Source organism: Dreissena polymorpha, chromosome 7 (genome assembly GCF_020536995.1).
Source record: "Dreissena polymorpha isolate Duluth1 chromosome 7, UMN_Dpol_1.0, whole genome shotgun sequence".
Lineage (NCBI taxonomy): Eukaryota > Metazoa > Mollusca > Bivalvia > Myida > Dreissenidae > Dreissena > Dreissena polymorpha.
This window is the reverse complement of record NC_068361.1, coordinates 14,859,250-14,884,407: the sequence shown is the minus strand read 5'-3', so window position 1 is coordinate 14,884,407 and position 25,158 is coordinate 14,859,250. Positions and strand designations below refer to the sequence as shown.

The window sequence follows — 25,158 nt, the reverse complement described above, 5'->3', positions numbered from 1 at the left end:
TGAGTCAAATAATAACCAGTTACACACTGACTACACGAATCTTCTTTACCTTTATAACAATGTTTAGTTTATAAACCGACTATGTTAACACTCGTGATTAAAGTGCGTTCATGTGTTTTGTTCAAGAAATGGCGACCGTCCGGCTTCTTCAAAGTCGTTGTCTTTCTTTTCGTTATTTAGTCGTAAAATGTGTGAGAATATATGTCATTTATATTAAATTAAATTGTCATCTGAACAATTACACAATACGCTGTTTGTCTACTGTATGTCATACTAAACTTTGTTTACTTTAACGGTATATTTGTTATAGATACGTTTATCGGGAGCAGATAAGTATAAATGCGGAAATGTGTTTTTGCTACTAAACACGGCCAAGAAATATGACGTGCCATGCTTTGAATATGTGTATATGATGTACACGGATCATAATATGGTCCCTGACAACGTGTAGCCAATCCAGGACCATGCCACTACCTTGATTGTTAGGATCATACACGCTATTCCTTAACATTGATAAAGATATAATCTAAAACTGTACTGAGTCGTTTCTCGGAATTACACGGGGGTTGGGGGTAAAGAGATTTTGCAACTTTGCCAATTCAATGCCAGTGAAATTGATATATTTCTCGCTTGCATGGAGTGGGCGTTTCGAAGATGCGGAGCTATGGGGATACAATAAACTGGTAGAGAATTAAGAAAGTTGAGTGAGTACGTTATAAGCTTGATAAGATTTCCAGCAATAACGTTATAAAAGCTTACTGATGTTTTAGCAATCGACGATTTCTTTACAAATGAAAAAAGTAAGCCCGTTCCGAACAATTATTTAACAGGGAAACGTTCTGACGTTCGTCGACGAACCGGGGCAAATTTCAAGCACGAAATGCATGTTCTACAGGTGTTAAACAATAGCATCACCGTGGGCGTATAACAGAGGACAAGATGGTTTGAGCTTTATGGTATCAGAGTGCTCTTGTTATGTTTCTACCAGAGATCGAGGGTAGACGGATTTCTAGATAATTCTAGATATACTTGAAGGCATCGCTTTTGTGCACATACATGCATTTAAACTAGCCTATAGTACTAATCACGCTTCTGGCAGAGGTAATAGAGCCGGAAGCATTAGTCGCGTGCAGATAACCGGGCATATACCCGAGACCGCCGTGCTTTAGGTCATATCAGGGATGTATATTTTGTTCTGACCTATCTGAACGTTCGCTTAGTCATATGATCGCAGTACCGTAGTTTCATGGAATCGCATACCAGACTGATCTGCAATGATGCGATAGAATATTCAATACACATGTTAACAGGATTATTGAAAAACTTCATCACATACTCTAAAGCAAAAATAGTTACACCCAATATTTTTCAGTTAACTAATGTTTTGTCATGTTCAGTTTTTGATTTAACGGTCGGAAATCTGAATGAGTTTGAAGTTCTTTTAAATTATTAATTTCTGGTGTTTGAAAGAAGCGAATTGTATAACATTTGATTTGATATTAAAGTTGATACATTTAAAAATGATATTTTTGCATTACATTTCATTTACATGACTTGAAATATCGAAGTGTTAATTGATACTATTTTGCATTTGTTGGATTCACCTGTACAAGTGTGCAGTGTGTTAGCGCACGAAACAGCACGTCAGACATGGACACCGTAAAATCTACCTCTCACTCTGCACATGCATACTTGGAGGGAAACAGACTGAACTAAAAATGTCACTGACCAAAATGTTAATGGCAATAACTATACAATAATGAAAGCAGGAGTTATAGTTATTAAGCTATCCACTCGTTGGGGCCTTCCTACAAATGAAGTTTGAAGTCGAAACAATTGCCCAGATAATTTAGAATAAATAGTAATGATGGACATTACAAATGAACATATAGAAGCAATAGTAATTACTTTGTAATCTTCCCAATCTCTCAATTACCTCCGTACTAAGTTACAATGTATTAACCCTTTTAGTCTTCGAGATAAGCTGCTGGCAAAATATAAATACATAGATATACAAAGGGAAATAACTGATAACACATGGACACACGAGTTGTAGATATTATGCACTACTCATCCTTTCAATAAAATATATCAACCTAATAAGTTTCAGAAGCCTATATTATAAAAATATACATATTATATAACATTTAAAATAGCATTAAACTTCAGATATGTAATACCACATTTACAAATAAAAAACAATTTCTTTAAACGAGTACCTTTAAAATAATACCCTTCCAAAAAAACGAATAAAAATAAAAGTACAGTGTATCTTTAACAAAGGATGTTTTTCACAAGATACACACCTGTTAAGTCTCCTTGTAGCCGAGCATTGTTTCAGTGTATCTGGAGGAGCAGATGCTTCAATGAGCCCTTGCCAATGCGGACATCGGCCTCGTTTGGCATGCCAATAACTCCAAACATCCCAACGTTTCACTTAACCATCGCGGAGTGACATCGGTAATCCAGATCAATGGACGGGTGAGGAGACTGACATGTTACTCGTCCATAATAATGGGTAAATTTTCCTCATATAAAATAGTTTCACGTGAAATTAGTATAAATGTTTTGGTTAATATAAATAGTGTTAATCTAATCGTTATCCATATGATCATGCATTAAAATTATTAAATTTAGCTATAATGCGACATTTTAGAAGTTCGGTATTCAACAACGCTTAAAACAGGCAGATCACACAATTACTTTCAAGGGATTGAAAGATACGTCATCATAAAGTAAATCGACGTTTTTATGACCCCGGCAGGGTGGCATATAGCAGTTTAACTGTCCGTCAGTTTGTCCGTCTGTGCGTCTGTCCGAAAACTTTATGATTGTAAATAACTTTTGCAATATTGAAGATAGCAACTTGATACTTGCCATGCATGTGTACATGTATCTCATGGAGCTGCACATTTGGAGCGGTGAAAGGTCAAGGTCAGACCATACTTCGAGGTAAAAAGTCAATATATGAATTCAAAGCGGCGCAGTAGGGGGCATTGTGTTTCGGACAAACACATCTCTTGTTTTACTTATGGTCATGGTCATTTCAACATTTTTTTCAACCAATTGTAGTCTTGCTTGTATTGCTATAAATGTAAAAGCACTGAGATATAATGTCCGTATATTATAGTTACTTGCGCTAGTTCAAATAGTTAAACTAAATATAATGGGAAACTTTCTTGGTATTTAGTGTGTTTCTAATTATATTTGGCTATGCGTTACGGTACATCCGTGTCTGTAAATACACGTATCTAAAGTGCATGTCGTTTTTGAACTACGTGAGCTTGAATTCTGACATGTGTATATATTTCACATAACAGCAATGCATGTTAAGAACTTAATCTATAATAAACCTTACAACTTTCAAGAACATTACAATATACCTCGTCTTCATGTCGAGCTCGCATCCAAACAATAGCATATGGTGAATAGCAGAGCTGTTGATGATTGGCTCCAATCTGGTCACGTGCAGTGTCAGATTATCTGAACTATTCAATAAACTAAACGCGTAAGCTGTAATATAAACTTTATAATATAAAGAAGTGAAACTCCAGCTGCTGGAGCAGTATTGAATTTTCATTAAAACAATTAGTTGGTCCTTTATTTAAGGCAAGTGACCGATTGCCCAAACAGTACAAAACAGCACAATACAGCACAATACAAACCAACATAAACACAAAATATGAATAAAGCTAGGGTCACCGCCTTGGAAGGGTCAATGCAAAGCATTGGGGGTTTAAACCTGGTTATAGAGCGCTCAACCTCACACTTGGCCCAGCAATATTCATAATACATTTAAAGGGGCCTTTTCACAGATTTTGGCATTTTTTTAACTTATTCATTAAATGCTTTATATTGATAAATGTAAACATTGGATCGTAAAAGCTCCAGTAAAAAATCAAGAAAAAAATTAAAAAAAGGAAAAGAACATAGCCCGGAGCAGGTTTCGAACCAGTGACCCCTGGAGTCCTGCCAGAGTCCTGAAGTAAAAACGCTCCAGCCTACTGAGCTATTCCGCCGAGTACACATGTTTGACGTATTTTATACCGTATATAAGCAATCTTCGTAGTTTCACAAAATTTAACGACAAAAACAGAACTCTCCAAATTATTCAATCGTTTCGCGTTGCAACGCTTTATAATTTTTAGGTTTTAAAATCGTCAAAAGATGCATATTATGGGTATATTAGAGCATGGTTAATGTTCAGTATTACTGTTTCCTCACAAATATCATAACTAAAACGAAAACTTACGAATCTGAAACAACTTTTTTCAATTTTGTCAATTTACCAAAGCGTGAAAAGATCCCTTTAAGTGTAAATAAAATTTAACGTCATAGCATTGTAACTCAAATTAAACAATAATAAAAGGGAATTAAAACGCATTCAATTTAATTACTATTTAATTACTCAATTGCATTGAAGATACAAGAGTAACAGAATTACAACTTTTTGACGAACGATTAAATAAAACTATTAACAATTGTCAACTACATTCCTTCTTTATAGAAAAGATTTGAGAATATAGAATCATATAGTTAATATCTCAGATAATCATCGCGCAAATACAGGAAGAAGCAGCAATAATGGGTGTAAAAATTCCATATTACATAGCTTGGTTGTTTATGTGACTGCTAAACAAATTTAAAATAATTAAATCAAACAAGAAACGCCTATCAGAGAGAAAATATAAATAAAATGGAACGTTATAAACCCAATGACCTATGCATGTAGATTAAAACTGGGAAAGTCGGTCGTATGACGTCACAAAAATCCATAATGACATGAACAAATTCCAAGGGCAGTACTAAATAAAAATATTAATGGGGCTGTGCTACTAATAAAACAAGTTTAGGTGATTTTATATTAAGAAGCAAATGAATAAAAATGGTAATTCCATTAAAGCGACATTATTGGAATCAAACAGTATATAGGTGTTTTGACAACTGAAGACAGAAATGATTTGATGTACGAGTAGAGTCCAAATGTAGTTTACATGCAGATTTGTTCATACGACACAATGACACAATTTTATTCAACAGTGAAAAATGCCTATAATGTAGAATTCATGCAGATTTGTTCATACGACACAATGACACAATTTTAATCAACAGTGAAAAATGCCTATAATATCACTAATGATTCCAAATTTTAAAGGAAGAAAGATATAGTGAATCGAAAACCATCAAACACGTGTTTTTAAGTACATAAGCATCGCATCCTTTTGATAAAAACAAGTTAATTAAATAGAAAAGTTTAGTATGAACATTTGGTTTAACATATTTTAATTTGCGGACACGCTTCAAAACATCTCCGTAAAATGATGGATGGGAGATTCCATTATTTAAATGCCATTTTAAAGAAACCTTATATTTTGAAATTAAATCACCATACTTAGAGTAAAATCTAGCAAATTTATTTCTTAGGTTATGATACAAAAAGCATTGTTTTAGCAATTTTTTAGTTAATATTAGATTACGATCATTAAAATCTTTAATACACGAACATGCTCTGGCATAACGTACCAACTGCGAAATGTAAATACATTAGGAAGGTCCTTTAGTGATGTTGCCATCTAGAAACGGAAAATTTACAATTTCAAAGTTAAAATCGTCCCGTTTGTCGTATAAACTAGTTTTGATCAAATTATTATCAATAGTTAAATGTAAGTCTAAATACGCAGCGTCTGTATTGGATATACACGATCTATTTAAGACTTGTTCTTTTGGGTAGATTTTGTGAATATATTGTTCAAATAATGGATTATCTAAATTAAGTATGTCATCAATGTACCTACTATTAAGGTTAAAACAATTAATCAAATCTACTTGCTTAGTTTTAGATAATTCTAACATAAATTCGCTTTCATAACAATATAAAAAAAGGTCAGCTATAAGTGGCGCACAATTAGTACCCATAGGAACGCCAATATTAAATTAGTTTAAATATTTTACCATTAAATTCAACAAACAAGTTATCCAAAAGAAAAGTAAGTGCTGCACAAAAGTCAAGACCAGTCCAAATGATGTAATTATCTAATATCTGATTAGTAAAAAAAGCTGTTTTAGTGTTTAAAGCTATATACAAACAGTTCTCTCAAGCAAAAGTTTTTTCAATCAAAGAAACAAGTTTGGATTTTGTTAAAGCGTGAGGAAGCGTTGTATATAGTGTCGAAAAATCATAAGTACTTACCTGTGACACCTTATATTTTTTATTTTCAATTTTATCAATAACTTCTAAGGTGTTTTTTATTGACCAAAATAGGTTAATATTACTATTTTCATAAACTTTATTACAAAATTTAGCTATATGATATCTGATAGCACTCAATGCAGATGTAAGATACACTGATAATTGTTTGGTGGTACAAGACACTGAATTAGCGATAAAACGACTTTAATATGGCGTCTTATGTTATTTAGGTATCCAGTAAAGTGATAGCAATTTCTTGTCAGTAATATTGACTATTACATTTAACTTTATGCATTGGGCAATATGGTCGGTAATAATTTCATTAGGTTGCTTATTGTACTCACAATATGATGTAGTTTGTGAAAGTTCTTGTGAAATAGTTTGAACATAAAACACTCGTCATATTATGATAACATTATTAGCAGCCTTATCAGCAGGAACTAAGACGAATTTAGATTTTAAGTCTTCAAGCAATTTACAGAGATTTTGTTTATTAAATTTAGGTGAATGTGGTAGGGCCAAAGGATTTGTATCATAAAAACATATTTTATTCATGGCCATACTAAATATTTTTGTTTTCCAATCATTGAGTGCAGTAATTTCAGCATTTTTCTTCCTGCACCATTTAGTGCAATAATCATGTAAGGATGTTACGATATTTTTAATGCAGTCATCAAAATCAACAGGAATAGGCAGTCTGTACTTAGGGCCTCTGCGTAGCAAATTTCTAAGGTTTTTATTTTGAATGAATAAGACGCAAAATAATTAAATTGTCAAGGTTTTAGTTTAAAAGGTCATGCAGATCGTTATCGTGTACCAATACTTTAATAGTATATAATACCGCACAAGGAAAATATGAATATAATATAAAGAAGTGAAACTCCAGCTGCTGGAGCAGTATTGAATTTTCATTAAAAAAACAATTAGTTGGTCCTTTATTTAAGGCAAGTGACCGATTGCCCAAACAGTACAAAACAGCACAATACAGCACAATACAAACCAACATAAACACAAAATATGAATAAAGCTGGGGTCACCGCCTTGGAACGGTCAATGCAAAATAAAGAAGTGAAACTCCAGCTGCTGGAGCAGTATTGAATTTTTATTAAAAACAATTAGTTGGTCCTTTATTTATGGCAAGTGACCGATTGCCCAAACAGTACAAAACAGCACAATACAGCACACTACAAACCAACATAAACACAAAATATGAATAAAGCTAGGGTCACCGCCTTGGAACGGTCAATGCAAAGCATTGGGGGTTTAAACCTGGTTATAGAGCGCTCAACCTCACACTTGGCCCAGCAATATTCATATACATTTAAGTGTAAATAAAATTAAACGTCATAGCATTGTAACTCAAATTAAACAATAATAAAAGGGAATTAAAACGCATTCAATTTAATTACTATTTAATTACTCAATTGCATTGAACATACAAGAGTAACAGAATTACAACTTTTTGACGAACGATCAAATAAAACTATTAACAATTGTCAACTACATTTCTTCTTTATAGAAAAGATTTGAGAATGTAGAATCATAGAGTTAATATCTCAGATAATCATCGCGCAAATACAGGAAGAAGCAGCAATAATGGGTGTAAAAATTCCATATTACATAGCTTGGCTGTTTATGTGACTGCTAAACAAATTAAAAATAATTAAATCAAACAAGAAACGCCTATCAGAGAGAAAATATAATAAAATGGAACGTTATAAACCCAATGACCTATGCATGTAGATTACAACTGGGAAAGTCGGTCGTATGACGTCACAAAAATCCATAATGACATAATGACGTGAACAAATTACAAGGGCAGTACTAAATAAAAATATTAATGGGGCTGTGCTACTAATAAAACAAGTTTAGGTGATTTAATATTAAGAAGCAAATGAATACAAATGGTAATTCCATTAAAGCGACATTATTGGAATCAAACAGTATATAGGTGTTTTGACAACTGAAGACAGAAATGATTTGATGTACGATTTGAGTCCAAATGTAGTTTACATGCAGATTTGTTCATACGACACAATGACACAATTTTATTCTACAGTGAAAAATGCCTATAATGTAGTATTCATGCAGATTTGTTCATACGACACAATGACACAATTTTATTCAACAGTGAAAAATGCCTTTAATATCACTAATGATTCCAAATTTTAAGGGAAGAAAGATATAGTGAATCGAAAACCATCAAACACGAGTTTTGAAGTACATAAGCATCGTATCCTTTTGATAAAAACAAGTTAATTAAATTGAAAAGTTTAATATGAACATTTGGTTTAACATATTTTAATTTGCGGACACGCTTCAAAACATCTCCGTAAAATGATGGATGGGAGATTCCATTATTTAAATGCCATTTTAAAGAAACATTATATTTTGAAATTAAATCACCATACTTAGAGTAAAATCTAGCAAATTTATTTCTTAGGTTATGATACAAAAAGCCTTGTTTTAGCAATTTTTTAGTTAATATTAGATTACGATCATTAAAATCTTTAATGCACGAACATGCTCTGGCATAACGTACCAACTGCGAAATGTAAATACCATAGGAAGGTCCTTTAGGGATATTGCCATCTAGAAACGGAAAATTCACAATTTCAAAGTTAAAATCGTCCCGTTTGTCGTATAAACTAGTTTTAATCAAATTATTATTAATAGTTAAATGTAAGTCTAAATACGCAGCGTCTGTATTGGATATACACGATCTATTTAAGACTAGTTCTTTTGGGTAGATTTTGTGAATATATTGTTCAAATAATGGATTATCTAAATTAAGTATGTCATCAATGTACCTACTAGTAAGGTTAAAACAATTAATCAAATCTACTTGCTTAGTTTTAGATAATTCTAACATAAATTCGCTTTCATAACAATATAAAAAAAGGTCAGCTATAAGTGGCGCACAATTAGTACCCATTGGAACGCCAATAATTTGTTTAAATATTTTACCATTAAATTCAACAAACAAGTTATCCAAAAGAAAAGTAAGTGCTGCACAAAAGTCAAGACCAGTCCAAATGATGTAATTATCTAATATCTGATTAGTAAAAAAAGCTGTTTTAGTGTTTAAAGCTAGATACAAACATTTCTCTCTAGCAAAAGTTTTTTCAATCAAAGAAACAAGTTTGGATTTTATTAAAGCGTGAGGAAGCGTTGTATATAGTGTCGAAAAATCATAAGTACTTACCTGTGACACCTTATATTTTTTATTTTCAATTTTATCAATAACTTCTAAGGTGTTTTTTATTGACCAAAATAGGTTAATATTACTATTTTCATAAACTTTATTACACAATTTAGCTATATGATATCTAATAGCACTCAATGCAGATGTAAGATACACTGATAATTGTTTGGTGGTACAAGACACTGAATTAGCGATAAAACGACTTTTATATGGCGTCTTATGTAATTTAGGTATCCAGTAAAGTGATGGCAATTTCTTGTCAGTAATATTGACTATTACATTTAACTTTATGCATTGGGCAATATGGTCGGTAATAATTTCATTAGGTTGCTTATTGTACTCACAATATGATGTAGTTTGTGAAAGTTCTTGTGAACTAGTTTGAACATAAAACACTCGTCATATTATGATAACATTATTAGCAGCCTTATCAGCAGGAACTAAGACGAATTTAGATTTTAAGTCTTCAAGCAATTTACAGAGATTTTGTTTATTAAATTTATGTGAATGTGGTAGGGCCAAAGGATGTGTATCATAAAAACATATTTTATTCATGGCCATACTAAATATTTTTGTTTTCCAATCATTGAGTGCAGTAATTTCAGCATTTTCCTTCCTGCACCATTTAGTGCAATAATCATGTAAGGATGTTACGATATTCTTAATGCAGTCATCAAAATCAACAGGAATAGGCAGTCTGTACTTAGGGCCTCTGCGTAGCAAATTTCTAAGGTTTTTATTTTGAATGAAATTAAGGTCCCCAGTAATAACATGTCCAACTGGACCATATATATATTTAGAACTAGTACAGTCACATAATGTAGGACAATTTCTTATTACATTTATATCTGTGGAAATAGAATTATAATTAAAAACGATACTTCTTAAAGGTTTACTATATTTGTAGCAAATAAGTGGTGATTCAGTATTGCGGAAATAAGGGGGAATCAACCGACGTACAAAGCATTGGGGGTTTAAACCTGGTTATAGAGCGCTCAACCTCACACTTGGCCCAGCAATATTCATAATACATTTAAGTGTAAATAAAATTTAACGTCATAGCATTGTAACTCAAATTAAACAATAAGAATTATAACTGGCGTTTAAACATACCTCAAACTGTTGACAAAGTAAGTGCTCACTGGTAAGATACGGGTGTACGTCAGAATAATGTCTAAAGTTGAATCGCTTCCATAAGTCTTAATCCCAGATATAGTACACATCAAACAACTGTTTACAACACACGCCTGGCTATACATGTTAATGCTTACAGATATAGCTATTATAGTTCTACAGGTCGCTTATTATCTATAAAACATTCAAAGGGCAGCACACTAAACACTATCAAATAAAAAAGACAGACTTGCATCGCGCAATACATGATCTATGACAACACTTAGTTCACATTACTATAAGTGTTCATGGTATACAAATTCATTTAAGTGTAAACATTTTTAAACCATAAATGAAATTTAGGACATTAGTGTACTCAAAATGCTGTCCTAACTAAAAATCAACAACAATAAGTAAACATAAGTTTATTGTTAAAGGGGCCTTTTCACAGATTTTGGCATGTTGTGAAGTTTGTCATTAAGGTTCATGTAGAGGCTTCAGTTTGAAAAATGTGGGACCCCTAGCATTGAACTCAAATTTGACTAAACGAAGAGTGCCACATTGAAAATGTATACATATTTGCTTAAAAGGATGGTTTTCCTTCAAACTGCTACCAATTTTGTGCAGCAACGTCTCATACCATCGACAAAATCAATTAAAAATAGAAAGCGATTTTAATACAAAAATAGACATTATTTTCAAAAATCTGAATGATGTTTATTCAACGTATTTCGGCGTAAAATGATATAACTAGTTTATAAAAGTTGACATATCTAGAAATATCAAAACTCGAACACATGACATTTTATGACGATGGGGGCAGCCAAATTTAAATTAATAAAATTGAAAGAAACATGCTAAAAACTCACTCATCGCCTAATTGACATTCCAAAACGGTTGACGATGACAAATGCATTGGATTGTAATCTTTCCGTTGATGTGTGCAAACTGCATGATCAGACCTCATAAACACTCCAAAAAAATAACTTTGTAAGAAGCATTTCACCAATGTTTACAATTGTTGTCGAATCACATGCACTTGTATTATTGCGCACAAAATAGTACGCTTTCAGACTGACAGAAAGATCGATACAAAACTCCGTTCAATTAATCACGGTATACTATTTTATTGATAATATATAAAAATAATTCGCTTCAACAACCTTAATGTAAAAATAATTCTTTTAAATGGAGTTTTTAATAACGAAAGTGAAAACAACGGAAGTCGGATGGATATTCTGTGAGATGCACTTTGGCTCCAGAAAAACAAAACAAATACACTAAAAAAGACGTGTGGGGAAAAATTTTCAACTGGAAATTATTTGAAATGGGGTAAGTGATTATATCTGTGTGTGATCATTTCTGTTATTAAGCGCGATCTCTTCCTGATTAATGTTAACAGTTGTTTTACTAGTCGCGACCCAACTGTCAAAATAATGATGTGTTTTTTCAGATATGTGGTTACACATACCACGTTTTCTTACTACTTCACGTGCTTTCGACCGATTTGAAATGCACGTTTTTCTACGGAGCACAGCGAGTGCCACGCTTTCACAACGGGTAGAAGGAATCGATATACAAATGTATAAAAAGATTCGGTTTGCCGAAAGGAACACATTATTCAAAACGGTACAAGGACAGTAGTTGTTTAGGAAGGAAGAAAGAAAAAAACATGATACCTAACTCAGACATGGCCAAAGACCGTAACAATTTACAGGCCAGACTGGCCTACCAGAAGAAAAAATTCACAGGCCAGTTGAAATTTTCACAGGCCTCAATTTTAAGTTTTTGACCGGGGAGTGCATAGAGGCATTTGTCTCGGCATGGCAAAGTAAACTTACAAAGGGCAAACATTTAAGCATGAAAACTTGATTTGGGGAAGTAAATTAAGCGTGTTAGTCTCATTGTGTGGATATATTTACGCTTCAACCATAAACATATATATATTTGAGTGTCGTCGATGTATCTAGCTAAGAGTAATTAATATATTAAATAAGTTGAACTTTAAATATTCATTTCACTAACATGCCATTACAGTAAACTGTATAGAGTGGCAAACATAATATAGCAGAACATGCACATGAATCTGATTAAACACAGATCCACTTTCATATAAATCGAATCATGATTGTCTTTTTTTGCATTTTCGAACCATAATCTCGTAACTGTTAGGTGTATTTTTTTCATGAGTATACTGCATTCCAATTTTCAAACACTCATATGCGACATTCAGTACATACATTTCCAAAAAAAAGTTTAATTTGTATCTAAAACGTATGCTGTATCGTAGAATGACACGCGCTTTTCATTAATCCATACTAATTATATGATGTCCATCGTTAATTCGTTTATTTGTCCTTTTCGCTGAGCATCGTTAGTTCTTGTTATTGTCAGCCATCTTGGATCACGTTAATAACACACTGGTGTGCAACGAACGTAAACTCGTATAGGTCCGACTACTTTTGCTAACCAATAGTTAAGTATGCCGTCGTTCGGCGAGACGCTCCGTTAACGTTTTGAATCACTTTCGGAATTAACCGATGCAGTTTGTTACAAATTTTCTCCGGAAATATTATAAGTCTGTAATCACGAAATAATGTTGTTGTGAAAACTGCAAGAGGTTTACACTCATTTGAAGCAAATATCGCCGGCCAGTAAGGCCGACGATTTCGCATTTCACCGTCGGCCTTTTTAAATTTTCGTCGGCAATGGCCGACGGGCTGACGGGCTTTCGCCATGTCTGCTAGCTGTGTATTTCTATGTAAAACTATGATTTCTAGAGTCGTCTGCACAAAACTCATAAACTCTTGTTATTGATAAGCAATATCTCCTTTTATCACAATAATTTCTACCCAGCCAAACCTATTCTTTATATTTATTTACAATTGTATATGTCGTCTGCAATTTTTTTCAATTTGAGATGGTTTAACATTTTCCATTTGGTTATAGCAAAATTGTTAAGCCCTTGAAATAGAATGGTGACTCTTATTATCCACCATACCGGGATTTTTAAAAAGTAGTTCAGTTAAGTTATTTTTAGAACTTTGTTTAGGAACATTATCCAAAAAATGCAGTTGAATTATAACACATTTGTTGTTTTCTGACAATAATTGTCTGTGAAATGTTGCTAACTTGACCTTATATATGTATATAGCTTTGTATTTATTCAACTTACGGTCGTGCATATCCTTTCTAACTTAAGATTGAGATTTTGTAAATTAGTGTAAAAATGTATTGGTTTTAAACAAAAATATGAATAAAGCAAAAAAATATTTAAAGTCAATAATGTGTTTATGTTATTCTATCCGTCTTTACCTTTAAAATGATATATAGTTTGACCAATTGTACCACATTGAATGAAGAAAATCCAAAGCAAAGTTTTAATGAATTTTATCTCTTTCATGAACCTTAAATGCTTTATATTGATAAATGTAAACATTGGATCTAAAAAGCCCCAGTAAAAATCAAGAATACAATTATAAAAAGAAAACAAGTAATCCTCAACAGGGCTCGAACCACTGACCCGTGGAGACCAGGAGTAAAAGTCAACCAATTAAACCACTCGACCATGTGTGCTCACGCAATGAAGGTTGTATTTATGCTTTATATAAGCAATGCTCGTAGTTTCACAAAATATAACGACAACAACAGAATTCTAAAAATTATTCAAAATCGTTTCTCATGGCAACGCTTTATACTTGTCAGGTTTTTAAATCGGTAAAAGATGCATATAACGGCTATTTTAGAGCACGGTAAATGCTCAGTATTACTGTTTCCTCACGAATGTCGTAAATTCAGCGAACATTTATGTTAATATTGACAATTTACCAAAACTTTAAAAAGTGCCTTTAATCTGTTTTTTTAACAATCATTATCGTACGATTTTGCATGATTAATAACTGAGGAAAGATCAAATAACTTATATTACGATTTGCATAAGATTTTGCATGTAATGACTCACCGACATCTTTAGAGGCAGAACAACTGACTTTTATCGGCATAAATACAAGTTTATCCAATAATTGATGTAAACTTGCCTAATTATTTATTAATATCAGGGTTCGCCAAAACCGTCGGTCCGCCGGTCCTGACCGGTAAATTTTTCTAAGGACCGACAAGTGATTTAAGATAATCGGTCCGACTGACCGACACAATCGGATGAAAAATGGTTTCAAAAAGATCACTCTAAGTGTATAATATGCTATTGGATTATTAGAAGGTAAATGCTTTTTGTTCAACTTCTGTCAAAATCCTTTTTTTCTTACCTTCATTTTGATGTTTTGATGTTTAAAGTTGGATTAGAATTGACTATCACATGCGAGTTCAAAATCAACGGTCTTTGTTAAAAAAAAGCAACCGGGTGCGTCCGCCATTTTATTTGTTCCATTTAATTTCTCCACAACAAAAAACGCATGGACACTTGTTTCAACAGGCATTTGTGAGCATTTCTGTTAAATAGTTTCATTATTATTTTGTTCTGGGAAGGATATATTTTAATTTACACACCAACAATTTCTAAAATCAAAATTAGATTTTTCACCCGATGTACTATATTTCGGATATTTTAAAATTCGGACATAAGGATATTTATGTTTTGATGTGTTGTTGATAGTTTGTAGCAATATGTTTTGTGTTATTTCAGACAACAAGAATGGATGGTGGTAATTATCATGGTTCTTTCTATCAAGAAATAGGTGTGAAAGACATTCATTTAATTGAACCTGGAAATCAACCACCTCAGCTAAGAGAAAATATTTTAACAATAGGTGTTGTTTTAGAACATGTGAAATCGGCTAATATCAGAAATTGAAGTCATCCAAAGTAGTGTGAATGGCTGTGTGCAATTAAGTCAAATTTGATTGGATGTAACCCTAACTTTTCAAGAACATGGATTTGTAGAGCTGTGCAGGCTAAAAAACAGTTTGACAAAAAGATTCTAAAAAGAATACCTTTGGTTTATATGTGGTTTATTATAAATATAATAATTGTTTAATTATATCGACTGTGGACATGTTTTTATTGTATTTTAATGTGATCAAAACCAATTAACATCAAAAAGGTACTCTCTTTTGTTGTGTTTTGCCGTTATAGTTTAGTCGGACAGTGGGACTGACAGAAACTGATTCGGACTGACACAAATTTCAAGTCTGTCAGTCAGAATGACTGACAGATTTTTTAAGTTTTGGCGAACCCTGTAATATACGATAAGTCTGTTTTAATGGCATCCTTTAAATTCACATAACATCTATCTTTGGTTTGAATATAATCATGTTTTGACAATATGCTTCTATAACTGTCAGAAAAATGAAGTGATGCGTGATCACCAAATCGGTTTAATTGTAACATGGTGCAATCAGTGATAGGAGTTAAGTCAGATTCACGTGCTGTTTCAAAATCAATAGAGGAAAACCGTTACGCGACGCACATGTGAAAGAACCTTTGTTAAAATCATCAAATATTAGAGTGTTAACAAATGTACGTAGCTACTAAACCAGTTCACACAAAAAACGTGTTACACCTTTTTGTCCATTTAGAATCTGCTAAGGAAATCATCGGGTATATTATTTACAGTCAAGAAAATAAACACACTTGTGATAGCATGCCGATGTGAGCTTATTTAAAGTAAAACATATTTATGTTGTTTGTTTCGTCATTATATTGAGAGGATCAAATCCATCGAGTGATATCCCACTGTTTACCGATAAGTTTCCGCCATAATTTTCTGGAAATCAAAGTAAGTATTTATGTTGAATTATGCTTAATTCATCGAACTTATGCATTGTGGATGCTTCGGAATTATCATATTCCTTTCTGAAGTATTGCTAATACTCTGGTCATGAATTTGTTTGTGTGCAATCGGAGTCTTGAAATTGTTAGAGCGTTTAAACCATTTATGCCTGGAGTCTAGAAAACGGCCTTTGCAAACAGCGAAGACCCAGATGAGACGCCGCATGATGCGGCGTCTCATCAATGTCTGCACTGTTTGCTTAAAGGAATTTCTGTAAGAAATATTCTAAATATAGAAATACATATACTAGACATCCATAATTTTGGAAATAAATTGATCCAATTTAGAAGGATGGGAGAGTCCACTAGGCATAAATGGGTTAATGGTCTTACGTTCCTCAATTGATTTGACCTAGTGCCAAACTCCTTGTTTATGAGTACGTATTTAGTCTTAAAAAAAAGCGATGTTTGTGTTTATATGGTTCATGTGTGTAGGTTTTGAAATTATATGCTGGTGGGTTTGTACTTATGTGTATGGTTACTTGGGCCTTTGTGACAGTGGATTCAATCCATAAACATGCATAATTTATTCCGATATTCTCGCCGATAACAGATTATCGCGGTAGTATATTGTCCTTCTTAATTTTGTTACCAAACAAATCTACGGGACCTACTCGTTAACTCTTCTAGAAAACATGTTTCGCTGCCAGTAATACTCGATTCTTACTAATTATTTTCAACAGAATGGGGAGAGTTACAGCTAATCTAAACATTAAAGCAATTTGATTTCGTCATTTAAAAAAAGTTGTAGCCATTTTGTATTAATGATATTGGACACAATTCGCAGTATAGTTCAACTTAATTTTCGCCTTTACAAAGGATTAACTGCATTCATATTATTAAAACTTAGTTTGAAGTTCTTACATGTATGAACCATACGTTTGTTAACGCATATCGTACTATATTGAACATTATTATACCTCATTTTATTCACAATGCTAAACTCCCATCGGCCAACGTGACATAGAAATACTGTCAGACCCAGCGGGAAAAAGTTACTGTCCAAAAATACTGTCGCCCGCTACCTAAGCAATCACGTGCCACCAGCGGGAAAAAATTACTGTCCAAAAAATACTGTCGCCCGCTAACCTTAGCAATCACGTGCGAAATGGAAATATAATTGTTGTCCATTCGCGCATGCGCAGTACGCAGTTTTGCATCTGCGTTGTATTTGGATAATTAAAATATCGATTGCAGCTGAAACTGTTTTAGAATGGATGAATGTCATTATTTAAGCTTTTACAGGAGTCATAAAAAATAAATTTAGAATAAACGACACGCTTACCTCAATGGCAACTTTATTCCAATGCTAATAACAATAAAGTTACAACGATATACACTTCCAGTGTCTGTTCTTAAGGTGTTATGCATGACAAACACACAATCCTTAATCCCAAATATTTTACTGTTAAAAAACCACCACGTCCATATTGTTGTCCCAAAATGTTTCGTCACCGAAATGACGTCACACGACTACGTCATAAATTGCGTATTCAAGTGATGAAAATAAAATACGGAAAGCTGGTTCGGTAAAATATTTTTAAAGAAATAATTGACGACTAAGAAAATTGATGGGATAAATTGATTACAAGGTCGTTGCCGAATATAGCGAAGTTCATTTTGCTCGGCTCGAAAATCTGAACCACTATTAATGGTTAATTCATTGCTGAAATTAAATACAACTATTAAATATTACAATTATTCATGGTTCATAAATTGTTCATGTTTGAGTAGTTTGTTCGGTATAATAAAATAAATATTACATGTCTGACAGGGTGACAGTAAATTTGTCAACTTTCGGAAAAATACTGTAAACCTTGGCTTCGCCTCGATTGACAGTATTTCCTCAAGTTGATAAATTTACTGTCATCATGACAGACATGTAATATTTATATACTGTAAAGTGTTGTCGACCTCGGTCATTGTTGTGTAGGCTCGCGAACATATGTATGACAACATACAGAACATAACAATATATCGCAATATAGACAAACCACTTTACTTGCAGTTTGCTGAAACCTCTTCCAATCAAGATCTTTATTTGTATTATACAACTGTTACCCGACTATTAACGATTGGATACACCAGGTCAGGGCAGAGAGTGTCATAATGTAACGAAACAAATCAACACACAATCTTCCTTTAATTACACCCCATATGTAAGCCCGGTTTGGAATGCAAGTAAAACACATGTCTCAAGATGCTCTGTATGTTATTTATACTGCTATGTTGAATTGAACTTGACCCTTTATAAGCAAATCATTAAATAATAAAACCTAGTAAGCGAATAAAGCGTCAATACTGGTAAATACGATTCAATGCAGAGTGTTTGCGCTCACCCAAGCGGAAACAGATGATGTTACGTCAAAGATGACCTTTTAATTTCACAATCTTGTCCGACATTAAAGATCTCATAAAAACCAATGAACGATCTGATATGAAACTATGCCATTTGGACATGTTTCCACTGGCTTTATCTTTCATACTATTTGATTGTCATTTTCGGGCTCTTTTCTTGTCGGTGAAATAACAAAAGTCTCAAAAACACCTATACATTGCCAGTTTTGCGACTTCGACGCAATTGGTGATAATTGCGATCGACAGCTTGAACCCTGATAATAAGCATTGCATATGTCAGTCTGTTCGTACGTACGTCACAGAGAATTCGTCCTCTTTGAGTCATCGGAGGATATCACACTTTCACAGTTGAATGACTTTAACTTGTAGATGATTGTATAGAATGTAATTTTTGCTTCGACGATGTTTACAGAATTATTGCTCTTTGTCTGTTTTACTCCTATATTATATATATTCCCATGATGCTTGTGTTTAGCTACTGAGTGTACCTCGTTCAAACGTTTACAGTTGAAGTACCTTATGTGTAGCTGGTATTTATGAAAGCAATTTTGGATGCTACGGATTTTGGAAGAATTATGGCTCTTTCTCTGTTTTAAAATAAACATATAATATATTGTCTCAACATTTGGTGTGTTCAACTCCTCTTCCACTACATAAGTAAGGTACTGTGTCTGTTTGCATTCTTTAAGCATCAAATGCAAAGTTAAAAAAATGCAAAAGCATTGTATATATACATACGTTGATAATGTTATTATTAAAAATTATCACAGATGAGTTGTTTGGTGTTAGTAATGACATATACGATTACAAGTCAATTCTAGAGAACAAAATAAGTACAAAGTCTCACTTGAAAGGAATATATTATTTTCCTAACGAACATACGCAGTTGTCATTGTTCCATGGATATCAGTTTAAACTTTCTGGTTTTAATTGCGTATTAAGCCAAAGAAAAAAAACTAAGCATTACACATGAAAATAGTTGATATTTCACAGAAGAGGAAGAGGGATGCACAAATAATTCATTTTAAACAAAATCATCAGGCGAGTTATAATTTGTGTAAATATCAAACAGTTGTTTTGTATGTTAATAAAACACATGTTTCTTTACAAAAATGTGTAAATGTAACTGCGTAAGAAAATTACAATTTGAGATAATCTTCTAGACAAGATATTGAAATGTTCGCTAAAATACACGGTACAACAACGATGGGGTGCAAACATAATCTGAGTATTCGGCTAGTGTTAACATATTTATTGGAAACAGTATGATAATACCAGTAAAATGCATCAAGTATGTAATCTATTTGTTAATGTTGTTTAACTTTATAAAAACCTAACGTTGTAGCAAGTTTATAAACATACATTGGTGTTTATCACTGGCTGGTTTCGAATTAATGGCGATACATATTATCATATACACATATAGTGAAACTTCAGCATTTCTGTTCAAAGTCAATACACTTTTGCACGAAAGAAATTATTAACTTGTTTGGAATACAACATTTATTTTATTTGTCAGAAAATGGCGACAACCTGGCAATATTCACAGTCGTTTGCCGACACAAACCTTCAGATGTTTGACAATAACATTCTCTGTGACGTCACCCTTATGACCGGACATGATCAACAACCTATACAATGCCACAAATTCATTCTCGCAAGCAGGAGTCCTGTGTTCCACGCCATGTTTTGCGGTCCACTTGCAGAATCAAGTGGGATCGTCAGCATTCCGGATATTGAGTCACCTACCATGGATATTTTTTTAAGGTTGGTATATTCAAAACGTTCCTTATGAAGAATAAGTTATTATACCCCATCACAGGCGGATATATGAAGTTTCGGCCTTATCCGTCAGTTCGTCCGGAAATGTTTTGTGTCCAGAGCCATATCTTGGAACTGTTTTGGCCGAGTTCATTAAGTCTTCACATGAATGCATAAATAAATAAGAAGATGATGCATGCCAACTGCCATTGCAATTTGTAAATACAGGCCTTTTTGGGTAAAATACAATTTTGGGATTAGGATTTTTTTGCGCGAAAAGTACACTGAATTGGAAAAACTTATTTTATATGGCTCTGTATCATAATTCAAAGTATAAGAACACAATCATGTCATTACAGTTGAATACTTTGTTAGATATAATAACTGAAATACAATTAAGATAACATTATCATTACACACTTCTTAATTATGTTTTTTTTTCTTATATTGGCATTTTTTTAAATTGGGAATTTTGTTTTATCATTTTGCTTTGGGAACGGTCCCGTTTAATTGACCTATAGTTACGCTAGAAATAAACCTGAACTTGAAAATAAACACACTTTTGTGTCTGGAGCCACGTCTTGTGAAGATTTCTTTGAAACTTGGTATACGTTTATATATATGGATAACAGGATGATGCACCAAGTGGTTAATTACTGAGTTATGATCCTTTTTTACTTTAAAATAACCTTTTGTATAGGAATATTTTCTGTCTTGAGCTGCTTCGCTAATAACATATGAACCATAGCTATGCATCTAACCACAGTTGTTATCAATCATATGGGGCGGAGTCTTATGCAAACCCATTACCCATGGTTTAAGAAACACAATTAGGCAACAGATCACACATTTGACAGTTGTATCATACTTAAGCCATAACTTCACTATGCATCAAGAGATTTTGTACAATAAACTTTCTATGGCTATTCTCCCTTAACTGGCAGTATGTCAAATGAAAGACTTAGGTTTCTTTGGTCAAGGTCACCGAGGTCAAATGTTAGAAAATTTGGTTAAATATACATGAGTTTGTTTGGATTCTAATATAAATTCAACGGAATTGTACCCAAGCAGCAACACAATTTATTTTGCAGAGGATAGCAATTCAACGATACCAATTCCTGATGAAGGGATTATTATATAGCCGATTGGCTGGATGTTATATCCATTTTGTCGAGTCTGCTTGCATTAAGGTTTTAAGCTCAATTTAGCGGTCACAATTGTTGACTTAATCATAGTGCCTACGTAAGTAAGTGTGGTTAGCATTTGGAGTTAGTCCGGACTGTAATTTTGACATCCATCATGTTATCAAAACAGCACACAAAATATGCTCATACTATGGGGAAGGTTTGTGAATTGTGAAACACGTACATTTAAGGTAAAGATCACACTTAGTTACCAAAGGTTAAGGGCTCACTTATAGGTCGACTTTGAGAATGGAATAAATAAATTCGAAGCCGCACTCGTAGAGAAACGTGGTTAGAACATTTGTCCCAATGATATCTTGGCAGAGCTCGAAACTGGGTCACATGAGGTTAAAAGCAGGTCATTTGAGAAAAGTTAAGTACTAGCTTGTTAAAGTACTAGACGCAACATTTACAGTCCCGGGCAGTTGTCCTTATATGTCTATAGTCAAACCTTGTTAAACCAATATAGCGTTTCTTCTAGTGATAGTTTTGCGATGATCGAACATGTGTCCGGTTCGTTAAAAACATTGCCGTCGGTGGTTGGGGAAGTTTTCTTTATATAACTTTAGTAAAACATAGTTAACACTCTAGACGTTGGACTAACTTTGTTCAAATGATGTCTGGACTGAGTTTTAAAATGGTTCTGCTCTATTATAAACATGGCCGCAGGGCAGTTTTCCATGTAAGGCTTTACTGAAACATTCTTAACGCTCAAGAAGCCACGTGCGTAGGGCATTCTCCTTGAAAGTTTTTAGGAGATATATTCAAATAAATTGTAATATCAGCCCTGTTTAAAACCTTGTCATGTGAGGTAAAAAACTAGGTATGTAGGTCACATTCAAGTAAACCTTCTTCAAACATTTTAGTTTTCATGAAACTGTGTCAAACATTTCGAAATTGTTCCGCTTTGTTACAAATAAGGCCACCAGGTGGGCGGGTTAGTTTTGATAACTTCCCGTAAGTAAAACCGTGTTAATGCTCTTGAAGGCATCACAATTAAAGTCAAAGATTCACGAAACGTGGTAAGAATATTTATAGCAATGATATATCGGGTGAGTTCTATAAAGGTTTCGGTCGATTGCAAAATATAGCCGCCAGTAGGAAGGGCATTATTCCTTAGTTGGGTATAGTGAATCCTTTTGTACATTCCAGAAGTGACATTTTTCGTTTAATCTTAATGAAACATCGTTAGAAAAATTTTATAAATGAGTTCTAGGGATGTATGGCCCTAGTTTCAAAATGGTTATCTAAGAACCGCTCACCTCCCAAACTCAGATGTCGTGTTCAAATGATTGCTAAATGACTAGCAATCTTGACGACCGGCATGTATTCGTTTACCCCTTCTTACCGCCAACATGTATTGTCGTTTCAACACAGCCTGTTGTGATTATTAACATAACTATTCATCTGTAGAATTAATTTGAATCTTAAAATAATATTCTACACCAAAGGCTGATGTTTATTTTTCCGCGTTTTTCATTCAACAATCCCTCAGTCTGCCGCACGCTTTCCAGAGCTATATCTCAGAAACTATGTAAGAGTTCGACATTAAACTTCAAGGTTATTTAGCGATCAATGAGCAGAAGTTCTACGAACAGCCACCATAACTACGCACTTTATTAAATAAGAGTAAGTGCCCTTTGTTGTTCAAATAGCCATTTCTTTTAGTCATGAACCAATCAAATAATAAATTTGATTCAGCTGTAGGTAAACATAAAACAAATGCACTTGTTTTGCTAGATTTACATGTAACGCTTAACTTTCTAGTTGTTAACTATGGGTTTTTTTTCTTTCAGATACATGTATAGTGGCAAGGTAAACATTGATGAAGCCACAGTTCTGGAAATGATGTACGTGTCTAGAAAATACGATGTTTCTCGTCTCGAATCCCAGTGCAACACATTCCTTAATGAAATCATGTGTGCCGACAATGCATGTACAATTCTTGACCAAGCCATTATTTACGACAATTTTGAGCTGAAAAGTAAGTGTTTGGCAATTATTATTACCGAAACCGAAAGTGTTCTGGTATCCGACGCCTTTAAACAAATATCCAAAGCCGGACTAGAAGAGCTTCTGAAATGTGACAAGTTAAGTGCGTGTGAGCCTGATCTTTACATTGCATGCAAAAAATGGGCTACTTTGAAATGTCAGGACGCGGGGATAGAGGAAACTGATGAAGCTATCAGGAATGAACTTGGAGAAGAGCTCATTCGCCTGATCAGATTCCCCTCAATGACACCGGAACAGTTCACGGATATTGTTGCAACTAGCACTGTTCTCAGCAAAGATGAAATGCTAATGGTGTATCGAAGTATTATTAAACATGACAATGTTTCAACGTTTAAAAGTGACAACAGGTACGTGAATTTTGAAAAGCATCCGTTTGTTATGTTTGACAACACACTTAAATATAACGGACTAATAGACAAAATTTATTTCTTCAAAGTGACAAAATACTGCGCAATAAGTCGTGTAGCCATATCGATGCCTTGCACTGTCGGTTCTGTGAATGGTACACTCGAAATTATGGTTAATGGGTTAGTTGTCAATGAGCAGGAAGTTTCGCTCAATTATATGAAGGGAAAAAAACATTAAGTCGTACAATTACACAGACAGGTCCATTTTCGTGTGGGGAAAACATACGCGATAAGATTTAAAAGGAAATGAGTTGCTGTGTTTAGATGTACATCAAGCCACATAGATATGTTAAAACAAGAAGTACATTTATCGTTAAAAATAGTGGATGGCGGCGCAACAACTGATTGTAAATGTTAATGTATAACCAAAAACTAACTATGATTATCAGATGCCAGTACATGCTTTATGTTGAAGCTCATCTTTGAAATACACCAACTAAAATTTTGTGATCGAACATAATCCGTCAAGCGTCATTTCGATATATCATAGGCTTCTGTGCGTTTTTGATGAAACTGAATAAGCAAGATTCTTGGTTGACCCTCATTTTGTATCTGTATAAATGTAGTCGTGTATGATGCATATGTAATTTGCCAGTGGTAACCATATATTTTAAAACATAAAGTAAACAAAAATATTGTTTGATGCCACATCGATCAGACGTTTTATATTTGGTGTGTAACATCGCAAAGTGGTTCTAAACTAGGTCTCTTGAAATCATGTGGAACTAGCCACTCCATGTGGTCACGTCTTTAATATGGATCACTTTATAAGCAGCGAACATTTTCTGCTCCCAAAACATTACAAAGGTGGGCGACCTGTTGCCGTCTTTACCCTCTTGTTATCTCTATATATGTTTACAATTTGAGCATTAACAAGGTTACACTTAGATTTATATGTGTGGTTTATTATAGTACGCTCATAGGAAGCTTGTGTGATCAATTTTTGTCTTTGCCTAGAACTGTTTAGATTTTTCAGTTCTAAGTAGAGCAACTTACGGTGTTTGGCCTTCTTGGTATTATTGAACCTGTAGAGTTCGACAGTTCGTTTACGGGATTTTTTGGATTATTAATTTGTGTGAGATTTGTACTATAATTATGCATATTTTTCAAGAGTTGAATAAAACATTGTTGGAATGAAGA

The 25,158-nt window shown here is 33.6% G+C and overlaps 1 protein-coding gene and 1 pseudogene across 2 annotated transcripts; one reads left to right on the top strand and one right to left on the bottom strand.

Moving 5' to 3' along the window:
• Positions 1-17,681, bottom strand: LOC127839477 (uncharacterized; annotated as a pseudogene).
• On the top strand, positions 15,902-25,158 carry LOC127838875 (BTB/POZ domain-containing protein 6-B-like). 2 transcript variants are annotated; one of them, XM_052366900.1, is made up of 3 exons: positions 15,902-16,242; positions 20,316-20,420; positions 23,395-25,158. In XM_052366900.1, the coding sequence occupies exons 2-3, from the start codon at positions 20,338-20,340 to the stop codon at positions 24,194-24,196; spliced, it is 885 nt and encodes a 294-aa protein (XP_052222860.1). In that variant the 5' UTR covers positions 15,902-16,242; positions 20,316-20,337; the 3' UTR covers positions 24,197-25,158. The 2 variants fall into 2 exon arrangements, with proteins under 2 accessions (XP_052222860.1, XP_052222859.1); XM_052366899.1 differs by having other exon boundaries at positions 15,903-16,242; positions 20,173-20,420.